This window comes from Drosophila innubila, assembly GCF_004354385.1.
Source record: "Drosophila innubila isolate TH190305 chromosome 3R unlocalized genomic scaffold, UK_Dinn_1.0 2_E_3R, whole genome shotgun sequence".
Taxonomy (NCBI): Eukaryota; Metazoa; Arthropoda; class Insecta; order Diptera; family Drosophilidae; genus Drosophila; species Drosophila innubila.
In genome coordinates, this window is record NW_022995380.1 from 11,396,472 (window position 1) to 11,415,021 (window position 18,550).

The window sequence follows — 18,550 nt, forward strand, 5'->3', positions numbered from 1 at the left end:
GTAGATTTCGCTTGTGAATGGCTTTCGACCGAGTTGATTTGTTGGTCTGCAATTGCGATGACTATTTGCGATATATCGATTTTGCTGATTTCGATATGTCGATTTGGCAATTTATGCGCGATCTGGCAGCGATAAATGGTGAATGGCAGTTAAAATATGCGCGGTCTGGCAACGGTAAATGGTGAATGGCAGTTGGAGCAGCTGCAAAAATGCTTGCACGCACACACGGATAAAAAGTGTAGTTTAAGTGCCCAGTGCTGCACTGCGTGCGTAGAAAAGTGCGGGAAATTATTGCAACGAGACTTTCAAATAGTGTTAAGAAGAAACGAACTTTAACCACCAACTGGTAATTACAAAGTGCAATGAAAAGTGGCACGAATGTAATGACTTAATTTAAGCAACAAATTATTGGAGGCATGTTTTGTGAATTTCATAAATCTCTCGTTTCGTTTTGGTTTTTTTCTTCTCTACCACAAAAAAGGGCGCGTGAGTGAGATGACAGTATTGCGGTGCCAAGCAACTACAGCTAGCTATCCCGTTTACTCGCACGCGACTCACACGTCGCAGACTCAAAGTCTGCTCGCTCTCAAATGTTTGACATTTTTCACATTCAGCATTTTCCCTTTGTTCGTCGGCGGGTCTCGTCATATGGCTCGTATAGACGCTCGTGCGTGCGTAACAAATAAAATTGAAAAAAAAAGAAACGCAAATAATCGGTGTTTTAAATTTACAAAAATAGCGCACAAGTGTAAATAAACAACTGTTAAATGCGCATGCAGTGCACAAGTGTATTAAATTCATTGAGAAATATGCGTAAAAAGCGTTATTTCGTGATTACTACGGCAACAACGACGACATCAAAACCAACAACAACTAAGTGCTGCTGCGTTCATTGACGTGACGCGCGAGTGTGAGTGTGTATCTGTGTGTGTGTGTGTTTGTGTGTGTGTTTATGTGTGCTGTTGAGTGTGTGTGTTGCGAGTTGTTTTCAAATAAATAAAATACAAATCTAAAGTCCGCAGCAGCAGCAGCCACAACAAACAAAACAACACATACAAAATTGCAGTAGTTAAAGCCGCTGCAGCAGCAGCGTCTAACTGCATATAATAGTACATACATCAATTAAACAACGAAATATTTACATCACTTCAGGCCGCGTGTCTCGTTGCGCGCAAATTCTATGTGAAAAGAAAGTGCGGTCAACAGTCATCATAAATCGCTTAAGTAAAATGTGTATTTGTCCATGTGTGTGTGTGTTATCCGTGTATAGAATTGAATAAGCAGGAGCAAAGGAAGTTAAAAGCAATAGTCAAGCAACAACAAAAATAAGAATAATAATAATAATAAGAAGAAGAAGAAGACGGCAACTAGCAGCAACACAAATGAAGCAATCAAATTTTGTTCAATTTTAAACCGCAAATATCTGTATCCCCAAGCATTAAACAAGGAGCATAAATTTTTGCCAATGAGTCGCAGACAGTCATTGGATCGACCAGGTGAGCATTCAAAAAGTTGCCCTTACCTATTGTAATTAGCATTTCATTTCATTTACTCAGCATCATTGGCCTGCATACGTGCACTTTGCGCGCACGCTCTCACTCTCTTTCTCTCTCTCTATCTCCGTCTTCGTGTCCGTCTCGTTTTTTTTTTTGGTTTGGAGAGCGCTCTCGTTGTTATGTTGCTCTCGCTGTTGCTGCTGCTATAAATAAATTGCTCTCGCTGCTCTGAAAATGCTGCGCGGCGCAGCTGCTTAGAGCTGTCAGTTGTTGTATGTTGCCCATTGTTCTTGTTGTTGTAGCAAACAGCAGAGGCAGCAGCAACTGTGAAAACAAGCAACAGCAACAAAATGCCAAAACTGTTGTGATGCAAAGGCAAACGTACTAATAAATGATAGGCCAGTGAATCTTTCCCTTTTTTCCTTCTGATGAACTGTGGTGAATTTCTATGTCTACCTTTAGCAGTGCGCAATGCTAACAAAATTAATAATAATAAAAATGTGATTAAGCCTGATGCTTATTTATTTATGATATGACTGTCATGCAACTAAAATGTTTGTCAAACTTATTTTTAGCATTGCTTTTGTTTTGATTCGAAATATGTTAATAAGCGAGTTGGCACTGGGCCGGCACTTAAGGTAAAAATTCAAAAGAGAAAGTGTCGCGAACGTTGCAACATTTTGTAAAATGTAAATGTGACCCAAAATGTGACGTACGTATGAGAAAGCAGAGTGTAGAAATAAAAAGGTAAAGGCCAAGAGCCGAAAGAGGAACCAAAAATATATATATAAGCCACTATTGCGGTTGAGATACTTTTGTATCTTTTTATAGCTATCGACAACTGCATGAACATCCGCCTTGAACGAGTTTTAAATGCTGGCTACAATTTTCACTTGTCGCCTCAATTTAGACGAGCTATGATCATCTCATTGCATTTAGACATTTGACATTGTAAATGAATGTAAACAAATTGCTTGCAATATGCAAATTATACATCAATAAGTTGTTGGAACATGTCTACGTGGAAACTTGTTGACAGCTTCGATAAATGCATTCCAACTGACTACTTTACTAGAAGCAAGCATTAGAATGTAATTCTGAGATACAATTTGAATATCTGTGAGATATAATGTTTGGATATCTCAGTTCCATCAATGTGTTTCTCTTGATTTATCCCTTTTGCTTATTATTCATATTTCAGTAGACTAGGCGCATTCTGTACGGATTTCAATTACAAACGTATAAAATGCAGTAGTCCGATTATTTATTTATAAAATTCAATGTTCACGCGGCTAAAGCGACAGACCAACAACACAAATGGTTCTTAATGCAAAGTAGCTACAATAACACTAACAACAGCAACAATAGCAACAACAACTTGCTGCAAGCAGCCGGGTTTTATATTTTGTAGGTCAGGGTTGTCGCGTGTAATGCAAAACGTGCCAGCAAATTGAATGAATAAGCGCGCCCTGTCTGCCTGCTTGCAACAACAACAGCAACAACAACAACAGCAACAACCAGAGCAATATCAACAGCAGTTACAACAATAACAACAACAAAAACAACAAAAACAACAGCGGCTATGTCAATAGCTTGGCTAATAAGCAACAAACTGCATAAATTATATACGACAACAGCAGCAACATAAACTGCGACGTGAATTGTATGTGTTTATAATCGCCAAAGAGTTCGATGCCTTGCACTTGACACAAACTCGTTACTTATTTAAATAATAATAGAAAAAACGACGCAATTCAGCGTAGAAATTTTTGGCACGCGATGCAACAACAACAGCAAAAATAAAATAGATACAAGCTTGAAAGGAAGCTTCTAGTACTTAAAATGAATGCGCAGATGTCAAAAAAGTCGTTCTCGGAAACAAATGTATATATTTTGTATTAATTAATAATATCGTAATCGTAATTATAAAGTGGTTTCTTATATTAATATATATATTTTTGGCAGAATATGCAGCTTAACTAATCTATGAAAACTTTAACTTGCACTTCATATTCGCTAGTTTTAGATACAAATGTTTGACTTGTTATTTGCTGTTTGCTGTCACGCTGTTTTTCTGTTTCTCTGTCAGCGCGTGCCAAAAGCCCATTAAATGTATTTTGAATGAATGTTGAATCGATTTTCCACGCTATTAAACGCCTATTAGCATTGTCTATCAGAGACTAAAAACCATCACGCTTTCATTAAGCTCGTTATATGTAAATTTCACTTTAGTTTTTCTATACATTTATGTTCTTTATTATTTAAATGCTAAAATTCAATAATTTTTGATTGTTTTCAAGGCCAAATTATTGCGACAAAGCATTTTTGTTGACTTTTACTGATAAGAATATTTGTTAAATGATATATCGATTCATAGATAAACAAATATCCGTACAATAATGACAAGCAGAATGGGGACAATTTAATATTAGTCTTATTTGGTTGTTGAAGCAACAATTTGATATAAATAATACAAATTCATTGTTTAGAAATGGATATCATATTATATCTTATCTTTTAACAAAAATTAATATTCACAGCTGAACCTGTTGGTAACTGCAAGTGTTTTCTTTATTTGTTGCTTCATCAATATTTCTTTTATTTAATTGCTCACTCTGTATCTCTTCCGCTTTTTCCAAAATAATTGTTCCTGTAACTGCTTAAAGTATCTGTATTTGCGAATTTTGCGGCTTGTCACCATTATTTGTAAAGGTGCATGATTTCATCACAAAAATTAAATCATGATCATGTGAAATACACGTATATTAGTTACATATAAAGATACTCCTATTGCTGGACTACACGTGCGTGCAAGAGTGAAGGTAATTTTATTGGTTCCGACTATTGAAATTGAAATGTAATTTAGATGTTTGCAAAAAAAGCTTTAGACTGATAAACAATATGATCCATAAAGAATAATATATAACTATATGCACTTATATACATACACTATTTGAGCTTATCAGTTAAAGCAACAGTATTTGGGAGAGCGACACGAAGGTTACTCTCTCATTCTCATTATGCGCTCTAATCGTATGTTCTCTTTTGTTTCTGCTCTCCTGTTTAATGCTCTCTCACGCCTTGAGCTTATCATTCAGATTTTTTTTTTCTGCTGGCTCGACTTTAATGATTTATTAACACTCGAGCACAAAGTAGAACAACAAAGTTGTCGCTTTGATGAACTTTAGCTGGTTATTGGCATAAGCCGACTCGCATGGTAATGACTAAGACAAAAAGCACAGCTCGATGAGCTAATGCTGCCAATTGGTTGACATTCCTGCTGCTTAGCTGGTTTAAATGATTAATCCTAGAGACAAAAGAGTCGCCAAGGCTACGTTAGGATAGCATTTTCTCCATTCACTCTGTCTATACTTATTTATTATTTTCTTGTTTTTTGTTTTTGATTCTTTTTGTTGTTGATGTCCCTTTTGTTGTCGCTAATGAACGAAATTGCTTTCATTTGATGTCAAAAAAGTTTTCTCATTCGAGAAACGCACTAGGAAAATTACACGAATCTCTGCGACGGTTGCTCTGCCTGTGTGTGTGTGTTTGTGTCCATTAAAAGTTTACACTTTTTGGGGGTTAATCGTTGGCATCAAAGTGGTTGCTTTGGTTGACTGGTGGGCGAATGCGATGTGTATCTATCTATTAAAAAATCGAGGCGAATCGAGCGAGTCGCGTCCCGGAATGGGCAAAGACGATGCCCGCTGTAGACAACGAGCAACGACGATGACGGCGACGACGACGACGACGATGTCAAAAATTTTGAGTGCGACGCTCTCAACAAACGTTTTTGTTGTTGTTAGAGCCTCAACAGCAGCAGCAGCATCGGTAGCAACAAAAACGTGACAGCGAAATTAACGCCAATAACAATGCGAGCGCGAGAGTTGATTTCTTTTGGGTGCAACTCGTGTTTCCTATTTTTTTTGTGCTCTTTCATTACTCGTTGCAAATGTCGCACAAAAGTAGGCAGAAGTTTGACAGCCCCCCTGTCCCCGGCAACCCCAACCAACACTAATAATAAAGCAAAAGAAAACGAAATGGGATTAGCCTTGCCATATCACATGCTAATATATTCACAAATAATCTGGCAACCTGTAAATCTTTTTAATCATTCAAAGTATGAATTTTTACCACAGTACGTATATATGGGTGTGTGTGTGGTCTAACATATTTGTTTGTTTGTGTGCTTGCAAATTCTATTCCCAGTTGGCAGCAACATATCGAGCAATTTCCGATGCTTGCACTTCACACAAAGATGTTTTGAGTGTGGCAGCAGTTGGGGCATAAATTATATTTGCCTTGCTCATTCCCCCACATCCCCATTCTCTGCCACAAAATGGCGTCAACGGATGCGGTCTACACTCTATATGTATATGTATGTGTTTACGATTGTATGTATGAATTTCTATGGCACACGTTCATTTAATCGATTTTGGTAACAGTTGTGTTGCAATTTTCATTAAGGGTTATTCCGGCTTGATCTGAGCAATGGCAGTGGAACAACAACAATATGCCATAGAGCTCGAAACTAACACCGTTCGCTGTTCACTGTTCGGGACGAAAAGGACGAACGCATGTCCTGCCATCGGGCCGCAATCGTGCGTTTTCAGCTTCCATTTGTTCAACTTCTCTCTGGAGAGTATGTCGTAGTCGGGAGTTTTTGATTTTCGACATGTCGCTTTCCGTTTCCTTCTCCCCTTCGACTTGATGCTTAAATTCAACCCTTTTTTTCGCACACACATACACACACACATACACATACATACTCATACGCGAGCAAAGTTTTGCATATTTATTATAGATAATTTGTGTACAGGTTTTTGTGCTGGCGCGCAAACTCTCAACAGCGTCCTGTGAGCATCCTGTCCTGTCCCGGTCCCATTCCAACGTCATTCCAATTTGCTGCTGCATATTCCGCATATGCTGTAGCATGTTATTATTATTGTTGTTGTTTCTTTTCTGGCTTTGTACTGATACCGAAGGGGTAGCGGGTGCAAGGTGGCAGAGTAATTAATTTCTGGCTTGTACATCTGTAAAAAAGAATAAAAAAAATAATGATTCGGGTTGATTTTTAAGCATTTTTGATATCTGGCAACGCTGTGCCAAGAGTTATTTCTTTTTGCCATTGCTCTTTGTATCCCAGTTGAAAGTTTGTTGTTGCATTGTGAGTAATTAAGATTAATGTGAGTGAAATAATTGAAATACATTCTTGGCATTTGGTATTTCGATTTGTAATTATGATATAATTACACTCGATAAAGTAATCATTCTAAAAGAACGATTTAATGCATGTATTTGGCAATAATACTCACAGAATATTAACTAAAACTGCTGTAAACTTAATCTCACAGTTGGTTAATTGCCCTAACTCACCTTGACGTGATTTAACTTGTTTTATTACACGATATTTGCATATTTAATTAAAGTTGCTGCAACAACAAAAATGTTAGTCACACATCGAAGCTAAATAAAACGATTTGATTTTAATTGAACTAGTTTTTTTATAAAGCTTTTATTCAGCATTCCCAGCCAAAAATGTAATTAATTTAATTTATAAATTGTAACAGTGGGTAGTTTGCGACTGTGACATATCCTGTAATTTGTTTCTATGAGAAACAATTGAGCTTTTAATAACATTTTTTGGGCTAACAAATAAATCCTTATTGTATAACGAGTAGAAAGCTCAAATTTAGTTTTTGTTTGATGATCGTGATCAAAACTACACGTACATCAATAGTGACAGTTGAATAATCTGGTTATCGATTTTTATATTATTTTTTAACTTGTATTTGAGAATGAATTCAAGCGGAAATGACGATAATAATAATTCGAATAATTATTAACATTATTATTGAGGTCTGGAAATTCTCTCGAAAAATCGTTTCAGAGCAGCAACAACTGCAACTCGAAAAGCAGCATTCACAACAAGAGTGTCGACTGCATTGTTATTTGCCTGGCCTGTTTCCTGTTTGTCGTCATGTTCGGCCACATGCATTTCCTACACATGCCACAAATACTCGACTAAAAACTCTCTTGGCACATTGGACAAACTTCTGTATTGTTGCATTTACCGCCTGTGGCGCTACTGGGCGAGTATTAGTATATATTAAATACGATTACAATTACCGTGTTCAGCAAGGGCATCTTATTACACTCGAGCAAGCGCATTTACGGCATTCTGTTTCTATCATCCATTTCACTGCCTTCCACTTCTCTCTTTTTGTCTCTCTCTTGTGCCCTTTGTCTTGTGTTCTACAGAAATCACTCATGTGCGCACTTTTACAATTACACTTGACATTCGCATCAACATCATCGAGCCTGACTGACTCGAGTTTGGCTATGGGCTATTGGATAATGGGTAGAAGATGGTAATGGGTAATGGGTAGAGGATAATGTATATTATGTTCAAAGTTAGGATATGTGCGAATCTGTGAACTCTTCTCCAGTCAAAGTGAAATTTCAAGCGTCGATTCGTTTTGCATAACTTTGCATATATGAAATGGGAGCAAGAATCAAGCGAATAATAAATTACAAACATAAATACATTTATTAAACATACATACATATTTGCACATTCCAACATTCATTTGTATACATATGTATGTTCTGATAACCGCCGTTGGGTTATTATAAAACAATCCACTGCATTTGAGTTTGTTTTGCGAGTTGAGTTTGTTTTTCGACTTCTGCTACACTTGGTAAAATTCTCGCGTTGTGAATTTACTCTTTTATCACCCTTTCGGAATGGGTATGTGCCCAATAATATATAGTTAACAAATACATAATTGATATTCCTGTATCCCTTAGTTTTGAGTATAAAAGTATTTATCTATCTGATAGTAAATTCCGTTTTAACTTTAAATAACTCTTGATTTTTATAATTTTCTTTTGTTTATTTAGCTTTTATTTTCACAATTAAATGTATTTTTGTCAAAACAACTTAACTGAATGGAGAAAAACTCGCCCTTTGGGCTTTTTTTTTTTTAATTCAACGAATGTAAATAATTTAAAATTGTATAAAAAGGTTTGGGAAGGCAGGAAATTGTACATTTTTTTTTTTTGGAAATCGGCTATAAAACGATTTATTTATTAGTTGTATTTATTAGATTTATTCATTAATTTATGAATAACTTAAATATCTTTACTGTTTGTTTGTAAAAATCACTCTTGTTCTTGTCAATTCTTTTTTTTTTTTGTAGCGATTAAAACTGATTTAATTGTAACATTTCACAGAAAACGTGAGGGTATCTTGAATTTGGTTAAGGTTTATTTTACTATGAGACTTTCTAGTGAGCTTCATTATAAATTCATATGGTAAACATTTACACAAATGGTAGCAGCGGTTTTGCGGCGCTTTTCCCAGATATCGTGCTCCCAATGAAGATAATCATCATGATGATGGTGATGATGACGGAGTCTTGGTCTGATGGTGGTAGATAGGATTTTGGCACTTTTTAGATGCTAGCACGGTTCGATGAATGTTTGCGCAGCTCAGCTCAGCTTAGCTTAAAAGGGCTGCTCTGTGGCCAGGGAAATATAATTGAAAATGTAAATGGAGTATAAAGTATATAAAATATATAGCCCTTAGGACATAATTAGAAATTGAATGAAATTAATGCAATAATCACAAATGGATTACACGCAATGTACTTGTAAGAAAGGTCAGGAGCTTTAATTTTTGGCTTTTTGCTGACCCAAATTGTTAGCCGATAAAGCCAGGCCATGACCCTGGGCAGCATAAGTTTTGCTGCAGGTTCGACTTTGAAACTGACACCGCAGACAAAACTGACCAAGGGAATTTACATAGCCAATGGGCAGACAAATGCCCCACAGTTACAGACGTCGAGTCGCATGAATGAATTATGAAGGCTACTGTACCTACTATTTAAATTTGTACAGTTGGTTACAGGGACGAAATTTAAAATTTACATATTTAATTTAGCGATAAAAACACCTTTTTTATTTGTTTCCTATATTTTATAACAACAATTTAAGAAAATGAAATTATGAGATCCATAAAAAAACAAACAGAAAACAAATATTAGACTTTCGTATTTTGTCAAAACATTTGCTTGACTAACTGTCATGTTATGCATTTTATTTTCATTTGTTGGCTCTTCTATTTTGTGTGTGGCACATTTGACAGTCAGATTTTTGACCACCAGACGATGGGGTCTTCAATCTCATAATCCAATTAAGTGTCAACTTGGTGTCAGTTTTCATTTCGGACACCAAAACACTTGACGATGCAGTCCTTTCCTTCTCCCTCTCTTTCAATCTCTGGTGTGGTCATGTGGCAAGGCTAAAGTGGAACGGGGGGGCCAGTGGATAATTGGTGGCACTCAGGCATAAAACCGAAACTTACGAGCAATCCTTGAGGTCACTTTGTTTTCCACTCAAGTTTCTACCAAACGGTATCAGTATCTCTTCCGCACTCTTTTTATTTTCTCTTTTATACTTTTTCTTTTCATGTTGTCATTGTTGTTGTTGTGTGTCTGCTAAGTTAACCACAGTTATTTTTGTGTGCGGGTGCTGTTGCCCTTTTTTTTTTCGCTGTTGTGGTTGTTGTTATTGTAGGAGGGTTGTTTCAAAAGTTTTTAATTCGAATGTGAGACGAAAGTTTGCCAGAAGTTCTGTTTGTTATTGATGACTCTGTCGTTTAACTATACTCTCTGTCAAATTGAGTTGGAATTGAACGAATGGAAGTTAGAGTGATAAGATGAATGAGAGTTGTTGAACAACTCAATTTTGTTTAATATTATAAAAATTACAAGCTTTCAATTTGCCAAGCTTAATTTGGCGTTTGCTCTTTAACAATGGAAACACTCGAGTAATTAACTAATTACCTGCAATTAAGTTGAAAAGAGAGAAACTCCGTAAACTGTGAATGGAATAAATCTCCGATGGCTAATCCAAAAATGGCTAATAATCTTCAAACAGACAATGGAAGCGACAGCTGCGTAGCTGGCAACCTTTTAGATACAAGAACTTGTAATGGTCGGTTAATGATTACAAGAAAGGGAAATACAATCAGTCGTAAAGTTGTCAGACGAGAGCTCAAACATATATAGATGTATGAAGAGGAAGACTCAGCAGATGCTTCTTTCTTCTTCTCCTTTTTCTCCTATTCTTTACCTTTGCCATGTTGTTGTTCTTATGCATGTAATCTAAACAATACCTGCTGCTCAGAATTTTATCTGAGCGCTGTTCAATCGAGAACAATGAACCGAAATAAATGCACAAAAGCGAATCGAAGCTCATTGACAAAGGGAATGTGGCAGTTACCAAAATCAGTAACAAGAACACTGCACATTGGTTACCCAAGGATAACAGGCGTTTAGAAGCTGTCACAGGATACCAATAGAGAAGAGAGATAGAGAGACGTACAGGTAGCTTAGCAACAGCTGCAAAAACTGTATTACCAGGCACTTGGCTCTCTCTATCTCTCTTTATCTTCTATTTTGCTGGGCTAACCAATTTTCGAGCATTGGGTATTTTGGCCGCACAGCAGCTAACAATGTATTTACCTGTTGTCGAAATGTATCTGCAAGATACACACACAATTGCGAAGAAGTGCAGTCTCTTCATCTCTCTCTCTTTTTCTCTTCGAGTGCTGTGTGCTGTGAGTTTGGCCCTTGGTTTCCATTGTTTTAGCCATCATCAGCAATATCAGCAACGTTTTGTAGAGCTCCTTTCTTGTCGTTCTGTTGTTGTCCTTATTATTGTTGTTATTGTTGTGGTTGGTCCATCAGCTGTCAATGGCTTCTGCGCTGCCTGCAGCACAGTTTTGTTGTCTACCTTTTTGAATCCGCTTTGCTCTTTGCCTCAGTCTACTGCACACACATGTGTGCATCTCTCTCTCTCTCTCTCTCTCGCTCTGTCTCTGTCTTTAAGTCTTTTCCAGGTTGTTTATGCCAGTTTTAGTCCGCCATAATTGCAGTGCAGTCGCCTGTCCAGTAAGTTGTTGTTGCGAACATTTGCAGCTTACACTGTGAAAAGAGGAAAACAACAGAAAAACCTAGATAATTGGAAATATTATGTCGATTCCACGAATTGAATAAAATGCTCCCGAGATGAATCAATCTTTCTTTGAAAATTGAATGTTAGTTGTTAATACCAACAGTAACATTTACAAGGCGCATTTTTCTGAGTGTATTCGAAGCTTATAAAATGTGTATAAATGTATTGCATTGCCATGAATTATATTCAACTGGCAGCTTGGCAAGCCGCTTGTCCTCCATGGTAACCAATCATTGATGGCTGCTGGCACCCACTCAAAATCCTTTCTAGTTGCCATGACGGGCATTCGATAGCAGAGTAAACATGTTCAAACTGCAAAATTAATCAGGCTTTGGGACTAGTTGCTTGCTTGGGTGTCAGCTGCCGGTGGTACAACATTTTTGAATTCTATTGTCTTCACGCTTTTCTTTCTTTTTCGTGATGAACTGAGTCGATATACAGCTCTGAGAATGTACATGTGATTGAAATTTTGAGAATTTGCGTGCTGCAGTTGCCAGAAAGTTACCAAAGCTCCACATCCATTAGAAATCGGGAAACACGAACACACACAGCTACAACTTCCACTATTAAGTCTTTCATTCTGTATCTCTATAATTCTGTATCTTTATAATTCTGTATCTCTATAATTCTGTATCTTGCGCATTTATCAAGAGAGTGAGAGTGAGAGAGCAGAGAGTAACTGGAACAAGCTACAAATAATAGATTATATTAAATACCCTTTCAGAAACCAGTATTCAATTTTGCAAAGAATTACAAAATTGTTATACTAGAAGTTTATATTTGACAGATTGTTGCTATGATAGGTATATGATGTAGTGGTACAAGTAAGAATTATCTTAAAGTTTGATTTACATATAAAATTAAACTTATAATTAAATTTGAAATATAATATTATTATATATTTAGTGCAAGGTTATAACTATATTATCAACTTGTCGACCATAAATTCCTTGCGCTTCTCTCTCTCTCTCTTTCTCTTCATTTCTCTGTCATTCCCTCTCTTTGTCTGGGCCAATTGCATGACTTTGATCTGAGCCAGACTACCTCCGGTTACTTTTAACTTGGGCGCCGCTCCGTTCAAGCGCGTCCAAAATGGTAATTTGCTTGAGTTTAGGTGCCGCATCGTTAATGTCTGAACTCAACTCAACTGGTTGCCTACCTGATCCGCTCTACAGGTCGTTGTCTGAGTGTCGGGCGCGTTTCATGATCAGTTCAGGCGCGAAATTATCTCACATTAAATGTGGGAAATTGTTCTTTTTGAATAATTCTCTTCTCATTCTATCCACTCACCTAGAAGGCATCAGCAACTTTAATTACATTAAAAATTTTTGTACATTGAAATCTCAATTTTTGAAGCAAATCTACATAATATAGTCTAATACATATAAAGTTTCTCTCTCGGCTTTCATTAAACTTGAACTTTAATAATGTTTGTTTTATATACTTTTGTCATTGCAGGTAATTATATTTTCTGTATGACGACCTCAAGGATATGTACACACTTTATAGATAGTAAGGGATAACTAAAGGCAAATTACACCACTGGGTTAATGTAACCGAGTCCCGTTGGTCCGTTATATCCCTGGATTTAGTTCATGTGTCACATACACAAATTTTGATCTCTTCGCACTTAAATGTTGTGGTCTTAGCATTTGGTTTGCAAAGGGCAACAACAGTTTAATGACTGCCACAAAGTTCTTAACGGTCATTTTATGCTTTTTCATATTTTATACTATGTATTAACACATCTAAATTATTTGGTCAAACAAGCGATGTGGGAGGTATTTCCACAGGCAAAACAGACTTGCAAATGATGTCAAAGTCAAAGATGATATACATCTCTATGTTTGCACGTGGCGTAAGGTGGATTAGCCCTGTTGATGACTGCTTATTTATTTATACAGCATTTTTAAATGCCACACAAGAACAGACACACATCAAATTGCGACAAGACGGTGGAGATGGCCAAGATGGTGAAGAGAAAATCAAAGCGGAAGTTGATTAAAACTAATTTCCTACGTAAGGCTTTGGCCTGCTCCACACAGAGTCAAATACACACACCGAAGGGGAGAGGAGGTGAGGTCTGCGTCAGAAACTCAACGACACAAAGCAATCAAAGCCAAGCCTGCCAACCAACGAACGACTGACCGTCAGAACGACCGAGTTCCCTGTTGCCCTCTGGTCAACCCAAAGCACCAAAAGAGTCTGCTCCAAACACAACAACAGCAGCAACAACAAAAGTAACGATAGTAAACAGCCATAAAGCGAAACAAGTAATAACGCTAGTGTCAAATGCCCGACCATCAGATACCTGTTACACAATTTTAATATTTGTTTTTTGTATCTATGAATCTTAGGCTTCGACAGCATACAAATTTTCTTTAAGACCTGTCAACATTTTAAATCATAATGCAACAATTACAATATACCCTTGCTCTTTACGAGTAACGGGTATAAATATGTAGAATAAGAACAGTAAAAGAGAAGCAAAGAGGAATAGAAGAATTATAAGAATGGGGTGAGAAAAGAGTAGAGAAACAAGCTGAAACTTGGCACTGAAATTACTTGGAGTACTTGTAGCTAAGTTCACTTCTAACGTTATAATATGAGTCGAGTGCTGTTGTCGTCGTTGCTATTGCTGTTGTTGTTGCTTTGACATTTGTGGGTTAAGAAAATAATTATCCTAATATTTATAGAGCTTGTGTATAGCTGTAGCAACAAAACAGTTGGCTAGATTCGAAATTTAATTGCCTTAATTTTGCCATGGTTCTTATAACTCTGTTCATACACTACCCAACAAAGGGTACATAAGTGTGTTTGCTGTCGTTTGTATTTGTACATATTTACAGTAGATTAATTTCTAAAGTACTCAATGCTTACGGATTTTGTTGTTAAAGCTTTTAAATTCGCATTTAATCCTTGTTTTTCTTATAAATGCACAAGTTTCATAAATCAATCAACAGATTCGTTTCTCCAATTAGCAGCTGACCTATCCTGGGTTTGCAAGGGTATTAAAAACTTGATAGCTTCGATGTTATTACCTTGTTCTTGTTAATGATTCTAGAAATGTGTGTGTTTAACGCTCTTTTGATTGCGCTATGTGGCACATGATGTAGCACTGTATGTGTATGTGTGTGTGTGTGATACTGTGTGTGACGACGACTTTATGATGAATGAATGGTTGGGTCTTTTGGTTACGTTCTTTGGGTTCTCAGCTAGTTCTCATTGGCCAGCTTTATTGTTGGACCATGCCAAATGATTGCTTTGCATGTCATGCCAATGAACCCGTTCTACAAAACAATTCAATGGCATATAATACCAACGGCATTAACGCCTGTTCTTAGCCCCTTCTCAAAACCTGAGCAAAGTTACCCAATTAACACACATCACGTGCCGACACGAACTTCTTCCAGCCCAGCAGATCCCCAAAAAGTGACCCAATTTGACAGTATATGAATATATTGCGGACCAAAACGGATATCAGAATTTATTATGTATTTCGCTTATTGCAAGTACATATGGCGTTCCCCTTTACCCGCTCTCCTTGACTGAATGCAGCTCGTTCGGAATTTATTTTTAACTTTTGTGCGAAATGGTAAAAATGATAAATAATAAATTTATTTATTTTTGCTGAATTTGTTTGTAGCTTTTGTTGTTGTTATTTGCTGTCGGTGTTGCCTGGCTGCCAATTTGACTTTTATTAGGCCAACTACAAAATGTTTTTCATGGCTGTCAGCATTTTTTTTGGCCCCGCTCTCCGCACTCTCATACAACATTTTTGAGCATTTCTCGCCCACCCAATTTTCGGGCTATATTTTTGATGTGACCCATTGAAGAAAGCCTCATGGGATGATTTCAAGTATTGACATGATTTTCGGAAATCGGACTACAAATTTCTTCTTTCTCTCTATCCCTCTTTAATACGTCAACATATTTTTTTATTTTTGTACATTTTGCTTATGTTGCATTTCACGTTTATTTTGTTTACTAAATTGCCTATGAAAGTGTTTATGCTTTAAGACTTTGTCGACTTCAATGGGTTAATGGGCTCAAAATAATTTGTTTGCTCCACTCATTTAATTATTTAATTGAATGTGGAAAGAAGAAAAAAAAGACATTGTTGTTGACCCACAAGAAATTCATGAGCTGCAATCGACAACAGAACTAATCGCATTAAATTTGTGTTTTTTATTTTATTAATATTTTCGGTTATTATTGCCGTTCATTCAACTCATGGAGTTATCTATCTATTACAAACAAAAGTCGTGTGATGTGTTGTGTATCCATTTGAACAACAATCTAAAGAGTTAACATGACGGCACTTGATATATTTGTTAGCTGTCATCAATAATACGATCGATAGATGTCTTGAATCTGCTTTATTCTTTGGTAAAATGCTTATTAAATGCTGTTTTAAACTTTTAATAATATCAATAATAATCAATTATTCATTTATAGCTTGCAGTGTATCAGCAAGCCGACAAACTGACAAATGTGCACTATTAACTCGTTTTTTATGATGATTGCCAAGCTCAGCATTTGACGCTAAAAAAAGGCAACAGCAACAGAATAGTAATAAAAACTTAAATTTTTTCTTATTTGTTTATTTATTTGATTTTTACAAATGCTTGCGAATTGCTATTACTTGCCTTAAAAACATAAATAAATGAATTAAACATATAAATATTACGCTAATTACAACAAAATGCAAATATAAATCAATTCTCTAATTTTGTGAGAGATGGTGAAGATTAAATCAGCCATTTTTAGAACTGTGAATTTTCATGAGATTTTAAAATAAGAAAGCGTTGACCTTCCTCTATATATGTATGTTCATAAACGTATTTGTGATGAGAGAGTGGGGAGAGGCAGACAGTGGCTGTCATTTAAAGTGTTTAGCACAGATAATTCTTGTTTATTTATAATTGGGTGCTGACCATTTTGTCGACATTTGCGCTAGGCAAGGAATTTCGCATCGCTTGAAATCTATACAATATTGGAAGAATTTGATGGTTGATTTGATAATGATGCAAGCTTTTATTATTATATTTAATAATCTGTGTACATTAAAAAATAGAATGAAATAAATATTTAAAGCGTGTTATTTATATTTAATTGGACAACGACAATGATTGTTTGTCATTATCACGCATACGCAGTGTTGGCCCGCAGTCACCCTAAAATTGACGCAGGTGAAACCACATAAGAATTTGTGTGTATTTATATACACATGTTATATGCACATTGGTATTTCGTATCCTGCATTTATCAAGCAATGCATTCTTCAAACAACACAATTTGTTGTTAGCCTCTTTCTCCCCCTCAGTTTTTGATTTTATCGCCAGGGAATTTATTTGATTTGACTCGGAATTTCATATTTATGGTTTTGTTGGCTTTGCACATTATGTTTGTTTTTCCCTGGCATTTCTTAACTTATTATATATTTGATTCTCCTCGGGCAAACGTTAAAATCTCACAAAAAACACCTAACGACAGCAACATAGAAACACGCACAGCTGCTTAACATTTGCCTAGCTATGAAATCAAAGAGTTATATATTTTCAATTGCAGCTACTAAATCAGTTGGCTGTAAAATATACATAATTAATATTCGCACACTCAATTGCATTGCCCCGAAAATTCATCTCTGTTATTTGCATCCATCTTATATGGTTTGCTAAATTTGAGTTCCCTTAAATGCACATCAATATGTAATTACGGACCATACTTTAAGCATGCTTTTGTTGTTGCATTTATTGTTGTTATTCGTTGTTGTTGCTGTTGTTTCGGTGTCTTGTTGCAGTTGTTGCTTTTCTGTTGCCTGCGCTTCAGAGATGCTACCTTTGTGCTTGCTTACTTTGGTTGCCAAGCTGCCGAACTGCCAAATTGCATGGCTGCACTGCAATTTGTGCAATTACTCAAGTTTAACCCACGCATATCTACAAATAAACACACACATAAATACACACACAGATTCTCATTCATGTGTGGCAATTGAATATTGGCAAAATGAAGGCCCACTGACAGACAGTTCCATCGGTCGGTCGAGCCTTTGAGTTGGTTACGGTCTTACGGGTTTTCACTATCAGGAATTACAATTACTTGCACGTTTCATGGCATATATTTGGACTTAAGTATTTTCTGTTAAAAGCATTTATTATAGGCGTGGCAATTGAATTTCGTCTTTCTCACGATAAGCTCAAATTACCATTTACGTAGCGATTTCTTTCTTAAGAACCCAAATAAAAATGACCAACTAAAACAACTGAATATTTAGTGCAGAGACTAGAAAATACCCTATTTGAGAAGTATTGAAAACACATAACTAACTATATCAATACCTGTTTGTTTTCTGTCTGTCATGCCCTTTTAGTCGTGTGCTTTTCTAAAAGAGTATATAAAAATAAGCATTTATAAGCAGTTAATAAATAGATAAAAAGGTTAAAAGGGTCCGTCTGGCAAAGTACTTGAAGGTGGACAGCAGCGAATCGGACAATTCAGTCGGCCGTACATAATGGCAACAGACGAACGGAGCACTTGACAGTGTGACAATCTAATTATATGGATGACGTGTTCAGTTGGGCTAACCAAGTCCAAGAGGAACGCATTAACCCGACCGGGCTGACAAACCCACCCCTTGCATTGTGTTGTTGTCTGGCTTTGATGTGTGCAGTGAATTTGAATAAATGAATTGAGCGCATGAGTGGAATGATCGCTGAAAGGGCGGACACCCCATTGCAAACAACGGGGCCAGGTCAGCTCAGTTTAGTAACTTTGGCTGAACATTTTTAGCTACTAGAGAGCCACCATGTACAAGTAAATAAAAAATAAAATAAAAACAACAACTAACGTGTTTGTCGAACGTTCGAACGAAGGCTGTCTGCCTCCAATATTCCCAACTCCTTTGGCAAACCAAACTGTTAAGGGAGTGTTGTGGAAGGAAGAGAAGGGGGATTGTCAGGACACGTACTTGACATAAAACGCACGTAGGCAGGCAAAGCCACACAGAAAGTGCACATTTCAAAGCAAAT

At 36.6% G+C, this 18,550-nt stretch overlaps 1 protein-coding gene across 2 annotated transcripts in view; it reads left to right on the forward strand.

Annotated features, from left to right (window-relative positions):
* Positions 1–356: 356 nt before the first annotated feature.
* The window catches only part of LOC117792772 (protein split ends), a 51,405-nt gene continuing 33,211 nt past the window's right edge, over positions 357–18,550 (forward strand). For both annotated transcript variants that reach the window (XM_034633034.1, XM_034633033.1), the window contains exon 1: positions 357–1,496. Coding sequence is in view for 1 of the 2 variants with exons in the window: in XM_034633033.1 (XP_034488924.1) it covers positions 1,466–1,496 (31 nt within the window). In the remaining variant the exon portion in view is untranslated. The remainder of the gene's footprint in view (positions 1,497–18,550) is intronic.